Source organism: Capra hircus, chromosome 14 (assembly GCF_001704415.2).
Source record: "Capra hircus breed San Clemente chromosome 14, ASM170441v1, whole genome shotgun sequence".
NCBI lineage: Eukaryota > Metazoa > Chordata > Mammalia > Artiodactyla > Bovidae > Capra > Capra hircus.
Genome location: NC_030821.1, coordinates 62,680,188 through 62,699,915, shown reverse-complemented (window position 1 = coordinate 62,699,915; position 19,728 = coordinate 62,680,188). Strand labels below are relative to the sequence as shown.

General features: G+C 38.6%; 1 protein-coding gene across 2 annotated transcripts in view; it reads right to left on the bottom strand.

The window, feature by feature from the left end:
- The window catches only part of SPIDR (scaffolding protein involved in DNA repair), a 284,467-nt gene that overhangs the window by 219,955 nt on the left and 44,784 nt on the right, over positions 1-19,728 (bottom strand). For both annotated transcript variants that reach the window (XM_018058527.1, XM_018058528.1), the window contains exons 4-5: positions 18,690-18,845; positions 15,159-15,322 (exon numbers count right to left, since the gene is read on the bottom strand). In XM_018058527.1, coding sequence (XP_017914016.1) covers positions 15,159-15,322; positions 18,690-18,845 — 320 coding nt within the window. The remainder of the gene's footprint in view (positions 1-15,158; positions 15,323-18,689; positions 18,846-19,728) is intronic.

Below are 19,728 nucleotides of genomic sequence, written 5' to 3'. Positions count from 1 at the left end.
AATCTTAAAGTTGGAAAGTTCAATAACTAGAATGAGAGATTCATCATAACAGTTTAACAGCAGATATAAACTGAAAGAAGAAACGGATGAACAATAGAAACTATGCAATATGAAGAACAGAGATAAAAATTAAGAATGAACAAACTTTCTGAGAAATGTGGGATACCATTAAATGTACCAATGTACATTTAATGAAAATACAGAGAAAGAAGAGAGGAAGAAGCAGAAAAAACCTTCCAAAAAGTGATGGCTATAAATCTCTTAAATTTAATTAACACATGATTGACCAGGGGATTTTTACAGAAACTAATGCCTGCAGCCAGTGATTTCTTACATAAGTGAATACTGAAATGTCTCTGGTCAATGACATTAAGGTAACAAAAGACGTACTAAGACGTCTCTGGTTGATAAGCTGTTAGATAAATCTATACGTGTAAGATGAACACTCCAAGTAGGATAGACACAAAGGGGTACAGACACATCATATAAAAATTTGAAAGAAAAAGAAAAAAAAAATCCAAAAAGAAGCAAGAGGAAAATGACTTATCATGTACAAGGGAACTTTCAATAGATTAATAGCTCACTCTTCATCACAAACAATGTAGACCAGAAGGCAGAAAGATGACATATTCAAAGCACTGAATTTAAAAAAAAACTATCAACTAAAACTTTTTATGTAACTATCTATCAAAATGTAAGCAAAATAAAATATTCCCAGAAAACAAAAACTGATCAAAAGTATCAGACTCAACTTATGAAATAAGCTAACTGAAGGTTTTAAGCATGAAAGCAAGTGACCTAAGAATCCACACAAATTCACATGAAAAAATAGTCTCAATGAAAGCGATTACCTGATTTTTAAAAAGTATAATGCATGTTCTTTCTCTTAACCGATTTGAAAACCAGTTGCATAAAACAGTATGTACATAATTATATAACATATAGAAATGTAATGTATTTGTCAATAAAACAAAGGAGGTGGTGGGAACAAAGCTGTAACGACCAAGGAAATGTCACTAGATGGTAATGATTCCACAGGAACAAATGAAAAGGACCAGAAAAAATTATAAATAAGAAAGATCATGTAGCACTTTATAAAAAATACTTAACTCTCCTTTCTTTTCTCTACTTCTATAAAACAGATAAATTATATCAATCACAAATTACAACAATGTCTCAATGGGTTTATATCATATATAAATATAATATGTAAGCAAAGAATTAAAAAAATAATTTTTTTTAAGTCATGAAAGGAATTAAAAGTTACAGTAATCCCACCTCTGGGCATCTATTGAAAGAAAACAAAAATACTAATTCTAGAGGCTATATATGCCCCCATGGCCTAGTTCACCACAGTGATATTTATAATAAGTCAAGATATGGGAATAACCTAAGTGTCCATCTATGCATGAATACAGAAAAAGACATGAGACACACACACACAAAACAGAATACTATTTATCCATAAAACAGAATGAAATGCTGCCATCTGCAACAACAGGGATGCACCTTGATGGCAGTTCAGTTCAGTTCAGTTCAGTCGCTCAGTCGTGTCCGACTCTTTGCGACCCCATGAATCACAGCAGTATGTTAAGTTAAATAAGTTAGAACTTATGTGTGGGGCTTCCCTGATAGCTCAGTTGGTAAAGAATTCGCCTGCAATGCAGAAGACCCCGGTTTGATTGCTGGGTTGGGAAGGTCCACTGGAGAAGGGAAAAAGCTACCCACTCCAGTATTCTGGCCTAGAGAACTCCACAGACTGTATAGTCCATGGGGTCCCAAAAAGTCAGACAGGACTGAGCGACTTTCACTTTCATTTTTGGGCTTCCCTTGTGGCTCAGCTGGTAAAGAATCTGCCTGCAATGTGGGAGACCTGGGTTCAATCCCTGAATTGGGAAAATCCCCTGGAGAAGGAAACAGCTACCCATTCCAGTATTCTTACCTAGAGAATTCCATGGACTGTATAGTCCACGGGTTCGCAAGGAGTCAGACATGAATGAGCAACTTTCACTTCCTTATGCATGGAGCTTTAAAACGTCAATAAGAACAACAAATATCCAAGCTGCAAATACAGAGACTAGACTGGTGGTTATCAGAGACAGAAGCTGAAAGCAGGGTAAGGGGAAGGGAGAAATGGATAAAGAGAGTCCAAAAGTACATATTTCCAGCAATAAAATAATTCAGTCATGCGGATATAATGTACAGCATGGTGACTATAGTTACAAATACTGCATTGTTTACTTGAAAGCCGAGTACATCTCCAAAAAGTTCTCATTACAAGGTGATGCGGAGGGCCAACAGACACATGAAAACATGCTCTACATCACTTAGTCATCAGGGAAATGCACATCAAAACCAAAATGAGATACCACCTCACACCTGTGATAATGGATATCATCAAAAAGTCAACAAATAACAAACATTGCTGAGGATGTAGAGAAAAGGGAACCCTTGTACACTGTTGGTAGGAATGTAAACTGGTGCAGCACTGTGGAAAACAACATCGAGGTTTCTCAAGTCTAAAACTAGAATTATCACAGGACCCAGTAATTCCACTTCTGGGTACATATCCAAAAGCCCCACTAATTTAAAAAGATGCATGTGCCCCAATATTCATAGCAGCATTATTTACAATTGCCAAGACATGGAAACAACCTGTGTTCAACAACAGATGACTGCGTAAAGAAGATGTGGTACATACACACACAAAACGGAATACTATTCAGCTATAAAAAAGGAACGAAATTTTTTACCATTTGCAGTAACACAGATGATAAGCCTAATAGGTATGATAAGTGAGATAAGTTAGAGAAAGGTAAATACTGTATGATATTTCACTTATATGTGGAGTCTAAAAACTACAACAAATTAATGAAGACCACAGAAAAGCAGCAGACTCACAGATGTAGAGAAAAAACTACAGGTTACCAGTAAGTAGACGCGGGGAGAGGTAATATAGGGGTCAGAGAGTAAGAGGCACAAACTGCTGGGTGTAAGACAGGCTCAGTGATATACTGTACAACACCAGGAATACAGCCAGTGTTTTGTAATAACTGTAAATCAAAATTTTTTAAACTGTACAAAAACTTAAAAATTTTAAATTAAAAAAAAACAAAACAAAACTCAGAATGGTGAGGTATGCAAGAGTTTCTAAACTGGTGAACACAGCCATGAGCTAGGAGAGTAGCAGGCCAAGAGACCTCCTTACCCCTTGCCGCACCTCCACCCCCATAACAACTTTCCCTATACATCTCTTCCTTTTATTTGGCTGTTCCTGAGTTATATTCTTTACAATAAAACTATAATCATAACTATAGGGCTTCCCAGGTGGCCAGTGGTAAGTAGCCACCTATCAATACAGGAGATGGAAGAGATGCAATTTCAATCCCTGGGTCAGGAAGATCCCCTAGAGAAGGAAATGGCAACCCACTCCAGTATTCTTGCCTGGAGAATTCCGTGGACAGAGGAGCCTGGCAGGCTACAGTCCATGGGGTTGCAAAGAGTCAGACAGGACTGAGTGACTAATACTTTTGTATCTACTGTAGATGCCTTTAAAAATGTTCATGATTTCACATTAAATCTACATATCAAAAGGGAAAATGTTCTTTAATTTTTAAAAATATGAATTTCTCCTAGATATCTTATTATTACTGATTTTTATTTTAAATTCTATCATGGTTGTAGAGTATCATCTTCAGAGTTACAATCTTTTGAAGTTTTTTGAGATGTTTTATGACACAATATATGATTTACTGTGGTATGTATATCGTGTGCACATGAATAGAATGTGCATCCTATTGTATTTGTATTGCATGAAATATTCTACAAATAACAATTAGGTGCCTGATCCCATCACTTAATGGCAAATACATGAGAAAAAAGTGGAAACAGTGACAAATTTTATTTTCTTGGGCTCCAAAAGCACTGTGGGTAGTGACTGCAGCCACAAAATTAAAAGATGCTTGCTCCTTCGCAGAAAAGCATACTAAAAAAGTGACATCACTTTGCCAACAAAGGTCTAAATAATCAAAACTACGGTTTTTCCAGCAGTCACGTGTGGATGTGAGAGTTGGACCATAAGGAACGCCGAGCACTGAAAATTGATGTTTTCAAACTGTGTTGCCTGAAAAAGACTTGAGAGTCCCTTGGACAGCAAAGGGATCAAACAAGTCAATGCCAAAGAAATCAATCCTGATATTCACTGGAAGCACGGATGTTGAAACTGAAGCTCCAATCCTTTGGCCACCTGATGTGAAGAGCCAACTCAATGGAAAAGACTCATGCAGAGAAAGTTTGAGTGCAGAAAGAAAAGGGGGCGACAGAGGACGAGATGGTTAAGTAGCATCACTGACTGGATGGACATGAGTTTGAGATAACTCCTGGAGATAGTGAAGGACAGGGAAGCCTGGCGTGCTGCAGTTCATGGGGTCACAAGGACACGACTTAGTGACTGAAAGACAACTGTACATTTAATTATAAAGTTCTCTTCAATTTCTATTTTTCTGTTGAGTTTTTTGGTCGGTGCATTCATTATTTGCATATTTTCCTTTCTGTGCTGGAATAGAGTTACAAGATCTGGTAATTCTAATATTTGAGTTCTAATATCCTAATATTATCTAATATATTCTGATATATCAGGGTCTGTCTCAATTATCTGCCTTTTCTTTTAAGCATGCGTCACATTCCTGGGTTTATGTGTGTATGTGTCTGTGTCTAACAAATGCGAAGTGTATCCTGGTCATTATCAGGGATGTAGACTCTGGATTCTGTTATGCTCTTCTGAGGAGTATTTACCTTCCTGCTTAAACAGTAGTTAACTTGGCTATACTCACTCCCCTGTGAGTACAGAAAGTACACTGCTTTCTCCTGTGTAGTGGAGAGCAGCTGAAATCTGTGTAGTTCTTATAACCTGTAAGATCTATACGCAGAATGTGGGGTTCTCTCTGGGAGGTTCTACCTTCACCTTTGACCTCCTATACCCCAAACTCTGTGTTATGATTTCTATCCAAGTTTAGTCACCCTGAACAACACTGACAGGGGCCTGCCTTTGGGTAAAAAGTGGTGATAAATGAAAAACCCTCCTTGCTTGTGCCATTCTCTTCTTTAAAATGCCAACCCCTCCAAGTCTCTGCCAGCTGTATTCTCCTTCTATCTACTGTCTTCAAGTATTTTTATACTCTTTATATTTTTATATAAACTTATTTTTAAAATATATTTAATATACTTTATATGTCCAGAATATGTCATTGCTATTTGTAAGAAAGGTAATCTGACAATGATGCTCCGTCCTTACTGTAGGTGGAATTCCTAAGGACTTTTTTAAATTAAAAAACTAGAGGACTAAAGTCACACTGCAATGACTCATATGATGACTTTTTAATTTATATACATGTAATGATAATTCCTACAACACTCTTTTTTCTATTCTATCATTCTCACACCAGAAAACAGATGAATTTAGGAATAAAAGAAACAGAAGAAGAAACAAAATTGAAGGTAAAAGAAATGACAGGGTGACAGTGAAAAAGGAGGAAGATTTATACTAAAACAAAAAATGACAAAGTCTCAGACCTGATATGTCATAAGCTAAGGTTTAGCCAATTAAGAAGGGAGATGTGGAAAAATAAGGATGTTAAGTTCTGAAACAAATGCTACAAATGATATTGGGACATACTCACTTTCCTAAAGAGAATAAAAACCAAAATATGCTATACCGCCATCAGATCAAGAACAGACAGTGTTCATAGATATATGCACACAAAACTGTAATGTAAAATAACAACAATAAGTACCTACTCCTCAATACTACTCCTAAGAGTCCTCCTTTTTAACATAAGAGAACACTGGAGTACAAATCTGTCTCTTTTTTAAAAAAAGCCCTATTTTAAAATTTAAAAAAATAAAATAAAAAAGCCCTGTGTTCAGTTATTTATTTTTGGCTGTGCTGGTCTTCACTGCTTCATGAGGGTTTTCTCACTGCAGTGAGCGGGAGCTGCTGTCTACTTGCAGTGCGTGGGCTTATCATGGTGGTTTCTCTTGCTGTGGAGCATAGGCCTAGGTGCATGGGTTTCAACAGCTGCAGCTCCCAGACTCTAAAGCACAGGCTTTAGAGCACACAGTAGGAGTAGCAGCACAGGCTCAGTTGCCCTGTGACACGTGGGATCTTCCAGGACCAGGGATGTAACCAGCATCCTGTGCATCAGCAGGTGGATTCTTAACCACTGTACCACCAGGAAAGCCTTGAATTTGTTTCTTAAATGTAATGTTTCTATACTGAAATCTTCAAGATATAATCAAATGAAATCATGACTAAACACTCCCTATATTTTCCCTTTACAAGCATGAAATTTTCATTTTTATACAAACATAATTACATTTTAGAGAGCATTTCTAAAATGCGTGCTTTTGATCATCATAATCAAATTCCATCAAATCTACACACAGATAAATTGGGGAGTTCTCAGACATTAACAATCAGTTCATATTTAGTTACATCAACTTATTCTGATTCATCATTTAAAATGATTAAATATTACATTACATGTGTTACTTTCAATTTTTCATAAAAATATAAATAAAGAATTACAAACATGCTCATTAAACTTAGAAATACTTTCAAAGTCTGCCAGATTACTTTCTAAATATCCTCTCAAGAAATATAAAATTTTGCTAGTCTACTTTTATTAAATTTTTCCCTATTCCATCTTCTGTGAGATACTGAATCATTTGTTCTGCTCTTACTGTTAAAAATACACAGAAAACATCTGTTTTATAATAATGAATCCATGTTTGAAATGTGAAAATCACATTTGCTTTGTCTTTAAAACTACTACTTTCAGATCTTGTTTGTGTCACCCAGCTATTGTTGCACACCTTCAACAAAACTCCACCTCTCACTCAGGTTATCTGATATTTATTAAGTCTACAAACCTGTATTTGCATAGGAATCACTATATAAAGTACAAGAGAATTACATAACAAAGCTCACTTAAAGCCAATTTTCTTCACGCTTCCTGAAAAATGTAGGTTAGTAGAAAACTCACTGCTGTATCTCTGCTGCCCTCTATAGGAAGGGTTCTTGGAAGACACATAAAATAAATGGAAAACCCAGATAACAATACTGAATAGGAAGTCACATCAAGAATCAATTAATCATATGTCCTAAAAGGCAACATTATGAACTGAAGCTATGATCTTTTGATTTCATCATGCTTTTCCTTCAAGTTGTATAACCATGCTATACTGCAGGGGATACACTAGTTAGAACCTCATTCTGCTTTACCAGCTATGTCTCGATCTCCTAATCTGCAAAATGGGGCTAATAACAACATCTACATAACATGATCAGCACTTACCAAAGTGTGTGGCATACTGCAATAACTCAGAGTTACTGTACTGTTATTAATGGTATCATTGCTATTACTATTATTGGCACTATAACAAAATGGACAGGACCACAGCTGTGAGCTAGTTATCTTTTCTTTACTATTCTGTAGAAGTTCTCACTATATTCTGGATAAAAGTGTAAAGTGTCCTTTAAAAAAATTTTTAATACAATTAATGCATGTACATGGTTCAAAATTCAAAATAGCACAGAAAAAAGTTGCCTCAACGCAGAGATTCCTCAAAGCAGAGACAGTTCATGCAGATGTACATTCTTTACATTTCTCTACACAATTAGTGTATGTTTTTGTCATTTAACAAACTATTTTGAATATTTCATAAGCACACAGACTTATATCCTTCTTCTACTTTAGGAAATGCTTTATCAATTTCACTGACATATGAAACTATTACCACAATCAAGATAAATATTTCCATCACCCCTAGAACTTTTCTCTTTGTCCCACTGTAATCCATCCATCTCCCCGCTCATTCCCAATAAACCACTGACCTGCTCTCTCACTAAAATCATTTGCATTTTTTAGAATTTTACATAAATAGAATTACATAGTATATATTCTGCCTCATTCATTTTAAGGACCTGAGGCTAAACTGTAATAGTCAAGTTACATGGACCTTGATTCTCAGGCTGTGTGGGGAACCACTGAAAGTATAAATAAGTAAATATGAGGTCATAATGTTTATTAAGATGAATCTAACAAAAAGATAGAAGCTAAGAAATCAGTTATGAAGCAAGGAAACAAGACAGGCATGACAGGTGAAGGGGCCCAATATAGGGAAGAAGTGGTAGGGATGCTGTGATTTCGAGGCCAAATCTGCATGACCTGACAATGAGTAGATTAAGGCTGAAAAAAGAAAATGAACTAGGACCACATAAAAAGGATGAGCCTGGGTTAGAAGGAAGAGAGACAGGACTTGGAACTCTGGACTCACAGCATGTTTAGGACATCCACACAAAGATGTCATCAGGCAGTTGGAAACCCACAAGGAATTCAGGATAGCAAGGGGGTCAGAAAAAGACTTAACAGTGAGCAGCTTGAAGATAATAAGGAAAATAATTGAGTCTTTGTTCCGATACCAGGAAGAGAAAGGAGGAAAAGAAGGCAGGAGTTAAGGCCACAGAGAACACGGCTATGATTAGGCAGACCACAGTTTCCCCATCACAGGAACACCTCCCAGTGCCTGGTTGGAGCAATCCATTTTTTGAGTCACTTTTTAATAACATAATATGTCACATTTTAACATATATAACTACTAAAAAAAAAGTGTACTTGATGAGAAACTACATAGAGAAATACTGAACTTTTTAGATACAAAGAAAGCCACAAATTTCCCTTTTCTATCACCATAACTTTCAAAGTTCTCACGTGCATGTGCACACTTCTTCTGATATAAGAAAGCAATCGACGTGGATCCTGAGGCATTCAATCACCACCCAATACTTTCGCTGCAAGATTTCAGAGCGGCCTTGATTATTATATAAATAACCTGGTCACAGTCACATACCTTTAATAATACACTTTCCTGTCTGAAAATAGGGCACAACAGCACTGACTTCACAAGCTTGTTTTTAGGCTCAAATGAAAAATGTACTGCTACAAACTCCATGCTGAAACCTAAACCCCAATGTGATGGCACCTGGGAGCGAAGCCATGCTGTGTGGCCCTCATAAATGGGATTAATGCCCTTCCTGGAAGGTCCCAGGGAGACCCCCTAACCCCCTCCATCACAGAGGACACATGAGACGACAGCTAAGAATCAGGAAGCGAGCCTTCAACAGACGCCATATTTGCTGGCTCCTAGATAGCAGAACTTCCAGCCTCCAAAACTGTCAGAATTCCTGTTTTATAAGCCACTTAGTCTATATTTTTGTTACAGCAGCTCAAACAGACTAATACATAAAGCAATTAGTATAATATAAGGCCCCGTAGATGGTCAATATACATGATCTGATTCTTCCTCTTCCTTGAGGGAAAAGCCAATGACTTTTCTGTCTTTTTTTATTATTATTATGAAATATATATATATATATATATATAGCAAAGAAAGAAATAAACTTCTCCAATAGTTCTACCACCCATAGACACACAGTTTACATTCTGGAACACTATGGATGCCAATCACTCACTTCTCATAAACTATACTTATTCAAGCGAAAAGTGAAACTGCTCAGTCGTGTCCGACTCTTTGCGACCCCATGGACTGTAGTCTACCAGGCTCCTCAGTCCATGGAATTTTCCAGGCAAGAGTACTGGAGTGGGTTGCCATTTCCTTCTCCAGGGGATCTTCCTGACCCAGGGATCGAACCTGGGTCTCCAGCATTGCAGGCAGACGCTTTACCGTCTGAGCCACCAGAGAAGCCCAGTTATTCAAGAGCTACCCTGAAAAGTCTGTGCTATACTGTAATTTGTAATTTTAACAAGGTGTGAATTTGAATTGCAAGCACTACAAGACCTGCGTGCACGAGCTTCTCAATTAGCTGAGTTAGTAAATCCCAGTCAACCAACTGCATCTCTACCATGCACCATTACAGTTCTTCTAACAGATGTGGTTATTTATACAGCTTTCAAGGGATAAATATAACCTTAATTAACAAGAGTATTTCCCCCAAAAAAAGCCAAGAAAAAAATTTACACAGCATAATGTTTTCAAGTTTCATCCACCTTGTACCACGTATCAGAATTTCAATCCTTTTGAATGCTGAATAATAACCACTGTACATGAAATGGAATAGGATCCTGCCTCTCGTCTGTAGAAAAGCTTCACCTCCTAGGACCTCCCCAAGTTGCAAAGAAAAAATTTAATTAGAAAAGTAAGAAAATGGAGACACAAAAGAAAGCTGTCAAGCAACATGAAACAGTAATAGTTCAGCTACTAAATACAGTCAAGGACCTTCAATTCTTCTGCAGGGGACAGAGGTATTATCCTGAGCCATGTCCTTGAGTTGTTCTGCTGACACTGAAACCCCACCAGGTGGAATAAGTCAGCTGCACACTGACCACAAGCACACAAGCCACAGACTGGATGTTGCCAGAAGTGGGATGATGGTGACTCCTGACTACTTCAGCACCAACCAAGCAGAAAAATGTCCACAAGCTGATCAGTCAGCCTGCAACCCTGTCACTAAAAATTTTACCCTGAAAGCCACGGTGGAGTTTGGGTCTTTTGGACCCAAACTCATGCCTCCACGCTCAGCCCCAAACACTGGGGGTGCCATGCAACAAAGGATGCACTTTCCCTCACCACAACTCAGTGTCAACAGACTGGCTTTACTACAACAGAGCAGACAGACCCAAGTTTAATTCCGTAACACACACACACACACACACACCACACACACACACACATCTGTATCTATATACAAAAGCACACATATACATACACACACATTGAGAAATGGTATATTTCCTGCCATATCAGTAAACAAGGGGCGGCACAGTCATCACTGATTGCAGCCACCACAGAAGGTGAGCTGGTGAGCCCTGAGGGAACTCAGGAAGGAAGCACCTGTTGCCTAGCAGCCATCAGACTGCAGTCACCCCCCACACTGAGCCCTGAGGAAACTCGGGATGAGAAAACACAGGATACTGGCCCTAGACAGTTAAGATGCGTATCTAAGGAATGATTTAAGGGAACTCAGATTCTGGTATCTTCCCAAACACAGAAAAGCACTAAATTCCTTAACTTGAGATACCAGGTTTTCTTTAATTAACAATAACCTTTTGATGTTCAGACTACCTACCCTTTGTTGCATAATGTCTATATATTCTGACTACCCCTCCCCACTCAGCTCATTACAGCAGTTTATTTCAGGGTTACTTGTGATGCTGCCTTCCAGGCCTGAAGTCCTAAAAATTCCCACCAAATAAAACATAACTCTCATCTTTTAGGTTGTGAATATTTTTTTTAGTACACAATACACATTTGTTGTTGTTCACTCACTAAGTCGTGTCCAGCTCTTTTGCAACCCCATGGACTTAGCCCACCAGACTCCTGTCCATGGGATTTCCCAGGTAAAACTGTGGAATGGGTTGCCATTTTCTTCTCTGGGGAATATTCCTGACCCAGGGATCTACCCGCGTCTACTTCCATTGGCAGCCGGATTCTTCACCAGGGAAGCCCAGACAATACACATACCCACACATTTTGTTTATTCCTTCACCTGATGATAGATATTTGGGTTGCTTCCACCATTAGGACACTGTGAATAGTGCCACTATGAACATCAAGGTGCAATTTCTGTTGAGACCCTGCTGTCAAATCTTTGGGGTCTATGTCCAGAAGCAAAATCACTAGGTCACATGGTAATTCTATTTTAACTTTTGAGAAACCAACAAACTGTCTTCCAGAGTGGCTACATCATTTGAAATTCACACCAATCATACCCAAGGGTTCCAATTTCTCCACATCCTCAACATTTATTTTCCCATTTATGGGTAACAGCTATCCTAATGGGTATACAGTAATATCTCACTATGGTTTTGATCTGCTAATGTCTAACAATTAGGAACATCTTTTCATGTTCCAGGATGCCTGGAAAGAATCAAGAATATGGCCATGATGGTATAATAGGAAATGGATTTATCCTCTTGCTTGAAATAACCAAAAGGAAAGAAATGAGACAAAATACATGAAACAATGGCTTTCAAGACATGGGACATCAGGCAAGAAGAATACTAGCTCCTGAAAGATGGGAAACAAAGGAATGAGGCCTACAATTGCCCCAGTTTACTTTCCAGAAAGAATTTCCAAACTACACAGTGAGGAGGAGGAACTGAGGTGGAGACTACGCAGCTCCCTGAGTTGAAGGGACAGGGTCGAGAGTCCATGGAGACAGAAGGAGCTCAAGTTCATAGGCCAGAGCACCAGAAAAGCCAGAGCTGCACAAAGAAACCCAAATATCCCCCTCAAGTATTCGGCAGAGTACTGATCAGCATGTGCACATAAAGAAACTCTACATCAGGGAACAATCCCTTGGGAGTGGAGAAGAACAGTGCCTAGAGTTCATACAGGGTCAAGAAACAGTGGCTGTTCCTGCTAACCCGGTGGAAAAACGGTAATTCAGGGCATTACAGAGAACACTTGGGAAGGTCCTGCTTCAGCACTAAGACCTAAGACTGAGTACTCCTCCAGACGCAGAGAAAAAACCATGAAGCAACATTTAAAAGGATGAAACTGTTTCCAATAACTGTACCACAGAACAAAGCCTCAGAGTATTCAAAGAAATTTTTAAAAATCTAGTACTCAACAACATAAAATTCAAAATATTTGGTATACACTCAAAAAATTTCCAGGCAGGTAAAGAAGGAGAAAAATACAACTTAAAATGAAAAGAAGTATCAATCAATAGAAAAGACATAGAAATGACACAGATGATAGATTTACAGAAAAAGCCATTAAAACAGCTATTATAAATAGACTATGCTGAAAATATTGATAAACGTATGATTGTGTTAAGGAGAGACATGGGCAATGTAAAATGACTCATATCAAACTTTCAGAGATGGCAAATGCACTGGACAGTATTAACAGCAGATTAGACATGATAGAAAAAAAGATTAAACTTGATATAGCAATAAAAACTGCTCAAAATGAAATGTGAGAAAAAATGGGCACAACATCAATAAACCATGACATAAAATCAAGCAGCCTAATTAATACACAGATAATTGCAGTCACAGAAGGGAAGGAAAAGGGAAACCAGAAAGAAGAATAAAGTGCTGAATAAAGGCAAAAAACTCTTCAAATGTGATGAAAGCTTTGCGCCCACTTGCAAGGAAGAGAGTTAACTCAGCAGACCTGAGACAGGTGCCCCGAGAGATCCTTGTTTGCAAGGCTGGTCCTTGCCAACCTCTGGGAACTAACTTGGATGTCAGGATGAGCCCACCATGACCTAAATGATATCAGCATGAGCCCACCATGCCCTAAATGATAACAGTGGCTCCCTGTGCCTCACCTGTCCCAAATATGCGGCTTATGTTGAATACCCATTTTATTCCTGAAATCTGAAATTCTGGCACATGCTAGGCAGACAGCACCCCTCAATAAAAACCCTGGGCTCAGAGTCACTGATGAGCCCCGCTGGTAGACACCAGTGCACATATGTTGTCAAAACTCACTGCTGGAGCAATAAAGCATACCCTGTGTGACTCCCCTGAGAAAGACTCTTGAAGAGTGATGATTTTGCTTTTGAACGCTAAGTTCTGCATGTCTTTCTAGCAAATTACCGAACCTAGGAGGGAGCTTGGGGATCCCAGACAACCACAGATCCAAAACCTTGACAAACTCCAAGCAGAAAACTACATCTAAGCACATCACAACCAAAACAGTTTAAAACAGGGAAGAGAAATCTTAAAACATCAAGAGTAAGAATAGCTGCTGGCTTCTTGATAGCAACTCTGGAACTAGAAGAAAAGGAAGCAATGCCTTCAAAATTCTCAAGAAAAATGATTTCAAACCAAAAGTTCTATATAAAGTTTCAACCACAGGTCAAAGTGTAATGACTGCGTTTTCTAACATGACAAATTCCAAAAAATTATCTTCCATAAATCCTTCCTTGGAAGCTATTGGAAGATGTGCTCAATCAAAATGAGAGTAAAAACAAAGAAAAAGAAAGACATGGAATCCAGAATAAAGTTGCTCCATGCAGGAACAAGGTGAAGGGAATTCCCCAAAAGAGGGTGAAGGGCAATATAAAACCGGCAAGGTTCACAGAGCAGAGGGGACTCTCAGGTGACACCAGAAAGGCTAGGAGTTTGTGAAAGACAGTTCTCCACAAAAACAAAACTAATCAAATGCTGAATGAATAAATATGATACAGTATATAATCACAATGGAACATTACTTAGTCATAAAAAATGAAATAATGCCATTTGCAGCAACATGGACAGACCTAGAGATAATCACACTAAGGGAAGTAAGTCAGACAGAAACAAATATCATATGATACCACTTCTTTGTGGAATCTGAAATATGACACACATGAACAAATATACCAAAGATAAACAGACTCAGAGACATAGACAACAGTCCTGTGGTTGCCAAGGGGGAGGGGGAGGGATGGATTGGGAGTTCAGGATTAGCAGATGTAAACTAGCATAGTTAGAATGGATAAACAACAACGTCCTACTGTATATATAGCGCAGGGAACTATTCAATATCCTGTGATGAACCATAATGGAAAAGAATATGAAAAAAGAATACATATATACACACACACATACATATATATAAAATTGAATCACTTTGCTGTAGAGCAGAAATTAACACAACATTGAAAATCAACTATACTTCAGTAAAATATTTTTTAAATTTTCTAAAAACTTAATAGAATGCCTGCTATGTCTGAAAATCTTAATGAGAGAACTGAACAACAGTGAAAACTTTAGAGTTTTATTCATAAGTAAAACAAAGCAACATAAACCCAAATAATTAACTCCATAAAAAAATGAAAAGCTGTAAAGGAAAATCACAATTAACAGTTGTCTTGCTATGAATATTATTATTCAGAATTGCACATTGCTGAATCTAATCTGACCAGACCACAAGACACGTGTCCTGAGGGAACAGAGGGATCCTGGGAAAGACCCATGTGTAACAGAGGTGAGAGCAGGTGAGAAGAGAACTCAGTATTTATCCATGTTTAAAAGCACGTTACCAGCATACTATTTAGAGGAGCTACAAACAAAACACCAAAGCTTGTGACTAACACATTCCACGAACGGAACGGAAAGTGGGAAACAATTCGTCCTCACCTTAGGAAGCTCGGGTGGCGTCTCTGCTGGTGTCAAAGAACGACTGCTTGCACCAGAAGCACAGTCAGATATTTCCAGCACACTTTCTCGGTCTTCAAATTCATCACGTTCACAAGCATCTTCCCTCTCACTGTCTATCTCCCAGTCAATAACCTGCAGGTCATCTAAAAATACAATTTTAAAATATTCTTAAATTGTATTAAATCTATTTGTCCTCAGTAGTTTTAAAAGATCCATGTTGTTCAACAATTTTAAAATATATTAGAAGGCAGAAGAAAGTATATTTCTACTTTTATCTATAAGCATCCCATTTGTCCCACCTGTGACTGCCACCTCAATTCTCAACTTCTATTAGTTGCTTTACTGTTCGTCTGGAGTTTCTTCAGCATTACTGTTGATATGGAGAAAGTTTTAGTTTCTTGATAGAAGATCAAACCAGAAACAACATTCCCTGATGCCAAAGCCTAACCCAGAGCAAGGCCCTAACTCTCCTCAGTTCTGCGAAGGCTGAGACAGGTGCGGAAGCTGCAGAAGAAAAGTTTAAAGCTGGCAGAGACTGGTTTGCAAGGCTTAAGGAAAGAAGTCACTTCCGTGACAGAAAAGTGCAAGGTGAAACAGTGAGTGCAGATGTAAAAACCTCACCCAGTCATCCAGAGATCAGGCAAAGAGAATTCATGCGGGTGGTTACACTAAACAACAGGTTTGCAACTCAGTTGACACAGCCTGCTACTGGAGGAAGAGGCCACCTAAGACTTTCATCAGTTCAGTTCAGACGCTCAGTCATGTCCGATTCTTTGTAACCCCATGGACTGCAGCACACCAGGCTTCCCTGTCCATCACCAGCTCCTGGAGTTTACTCAAACTCATGTCCATTGAGTTGGTGATGCCATCCAGCCAACTCATCCTCTGTCGTCCCCTTCTCCTCCTGCCCTCAATCTTTCCCAGCATCAGAGTCTTTTCAAATGAGTCAGCTCTTTGCATCAGGCAGCCAAAGTATTGAAGTTTCAGCTTCAGCATTAGTCCTTCCAATGAATATTTAGGAATGGACTGGTTGGATCTCCTTGCTGTCCAAGGGACTCTCAAGAGTCTTCTCCAACACAGTTCAAAAGCATCAATTCTTCAGCGCTCAGCTTTCTTTATAGTCCAACTTTCACAACCATACACGACCACTGGAAAAACCACAGCCTTGACTAGACGACCCTTTGTTGGCAAAGTACTGTCTCTGCTTTTGAATATGCTATCTAGGTTGGTCATGACTTTTCTTCCAAAGAGCAAGCATCGTTTAATTTCATGACTGCAATAACCATCTGCAGTGATTTTGGAGCCCAAAAAAATAAAGTCTGTCACTGTTTCCACTATTACCCATTTATTTGCCATGAAATGATGGGACCAGATGCCATGATCTTAGTTTTCTGAATGTTGAGCTTTAAGCCAACTTTTTCACCTTCTTCTTTCACTTTCATCAAGAGGCTCTTTAGTTCTTTGCTTTCTGCCCTAAGGGTAGTGTCATCTGCATACTTGAGGTTATTGATATTTCTCCTGGCAATCTTGTGCTTCCAGTTTGTGCTTCATCCAGCGCAGCGTTTCTCATGATGGACTCTGCATGTAAGTTAAATAAGCAGGGTGACAATATACAGCCTTGACGTACTCCTTTCCCAATTTGGAACTAGTCTGTTGTTCCGTGTCCAGTTCTAACTGTTGCTTCCTGACCTGCATACAGGTTTCTCAGGAGGCAGGTCAGGTGGTCTGGTATTCCCATCTCTTTCAGAATTTTCCACAGTTTGTTGTGATCCACATAGTTAAAGGCTTTGGCATAGTCAATAAAGCAGAAGTAGATGTTTTTCTGGAACTTTCTTGCTTTTTTTGGATGATCCAACGGATGTTGGCAATTTGATCTTTCATAGATGAGCAGGAATCAGTGCCTGGCTGCACAGCTACACAGGACAGGCTGACTGCCTCGTTAGGGGCTAACATAGTTGGTGGGCTGAAGTTGAGCCAGTGTCCCCTATCATTCTGAAAATCCTAGGGTGCTTAAGAATCGAATGCCAAGTCTACTCTGCCTGTGCTCCAGTGACAGCACATCTGTTACGACCCAGTTTGCTGAGTGTTGTAAGCCGACTGTTGAGACCTGCTCCTCAGAGAGATTCCCCTCAAAATATCAATATTCACCGACAATATCCCTGGTCACTCAAGAGTTCTGATGAAGATGTTGTACAACAGAATAAATGTTGTTTTCATGCTTGATAACACAGCATCCACTCTGCAGCCCATGGATCAAGGAATAATTTCAACCTTCAGGCCTTATGATTTAAGAATTCCAGAAGGCTACAGCTGCTGTCGACAGTGATTCTCTGATGGATCTCGGCAAAGTCCACTGAAAACTTTCTGGAGAGGAGTCAGCATTCTAGATGCCATTAAGAACATTCATGATTCATGTAAGGGAAAAGGTCAAAATACCCACAGTGACAGGAGTGAGGAAGAAGTGGATTTGGAGCCTCACGGATGACTGTGAGGGGTTCAAGACCTCATGGGAGCAAGGGGCTGCAGGTGTGGTAGAAACAGCAAGAGAATTAGAAGTGAAGCTGTAGATGTGACTGAATTGCTCAAATCTCAGGATAAAATTCTAATAGGTGAGCAGGTGCTTCTTGTACATGAGGAAAGAAAGTGGTTTCTTGAGATGGAATTGACTCCTGGTGAAGAGGCTGTGAAGACTGTTGAAATGGCAACAAAGGATGTAGAATATGACATAAACCTAGCTGAAAAAGCAGCAGCAAGGTCTGAGAGGACTGACTTCAATTCTGAAAGTTCTCCTGTGGGTAAAATGTTACCGAGCAGCACTGCATGCTTCAGAGGAATTGTTTATGAAAGGAACACGCCATTGATGTTGCAAATGTGGCCTTATTTTAAGAAACTGCCACACCAACCCCAAGCTTCACTTGAGTAGCCATCAACAGTGAAGTAAGACCCTCCAGCAGCAAAAATATCAGACTGGCTAAATGAAGGCTCAGATGATACACAGAAGTTTTAAGCAATAAAGTGTTTTTAAATTAGGGTGTGTCTATCATTGTTTAGACATAATACTAGCGCAACTTTAAACAGACTACAGTAGTATAAAAACATAACTTGTATACGCAATGCAACACCAAAAAATTCACGTAACTTGTTTCACTGCAACATTCACTTTACTGTGTTGGTCTGGAGCCAAACCCAAATATCTCCAGATATTTTATACTTTATATTATATTATTTATACTTTATATATTATAATATTTTATATTATACTTTAGAGAACTGGCTCTGATCAATTTTAACATGTTCAAGCCTAAATTGTCAACTGCAAAAATAATCCCGGTAATACTGATCTCTGAAGGAGTTACTGTGAGAAATATTATGAGAAAATGTTTCTAAAAGATTGGGACTCAGTAATATCAAAATCAATGTTAAGTATTAGAAGAGAAGTATAAGTTATTTCCATTATTAAAACACAATCCATAATGGAAACTAAATTTCTTTTAAAAATTATCAATTTACCTTCACTGGCCCCATCTTCTGGACACCTGCCTGTTCTAGAATATCTATTATCTCTGTATGATTTAAAAGCTGTTTTATCTTCATCTGACAGATCACTTCCACTGGAACTCCACGTTATAGCTGCAAGCCCACTGGTACTCTTAAAGGCGGTAGGTTCTGCAAAAGAAAGAATAATTTTTTTAAAGGCCAATTGATTATGATTATTGATCAATATGAGGTGTAATACATGATACTTTGCCAAAGGCACAAATATACAAAATTCTGTTGATAGTGAAAACAATGTCTTATTTCAAATCTTTCCAACTAAAGGTCTATGTGCAACCTGGCTAAATTAAATCCCAACTACAAGAAGAAAAAAAATAAAATCAAAGTCATAAAAGACAAGGAAAACGACTGGAGCACAAATGAAAACTCAAAAAATAACCCGAAATAATTATAAAACTATAACTTTGTAGCATCTTTCATCAAGCCTTAAGGGTAAGAAAAGTACCAAAAAAACACAGAAATCAATAATTATCTACAAAAGGAATGCTTCCGTGTGCTTCCTTTACTATACGAGGCGCCCTGGTAACAGCAGTTTGCTTAAAATGCTTAACGGCGAACTTTTAAATTTAATTAACCTTATTTTCAGATAATAGTTGGTTCATACACAGTTGTCAGAAATAACCAGACAGCCCTGGTATGCTTCAAGCAGCTGTTCCAGGGGTGACATTCTGCAAACTACAGTACAATATCACAGCCAGAAGTAACATTCTGCAAACTACAGTACAACATCACAGCTGACAGTGATGCTGTCAAAACAGAGAACAACTCCATCACTGTGGGGATGTCTTGCACTGCCTTTTCAAAGCCATTAACAGAGCTCGCCTCCCCACCTCAATTCCTATTTCCTAGCAATCACAAAGCAATTTTGCACTTCTCTGATTTTGTCATTTCAAGAATAATATACAAATGAGATCACCTACATCACCTTTTATCACTGGCTTTTTGAGCTTAGCACAATTACCTGGACATTCACCAGGCTGTTGTATGTACCAAC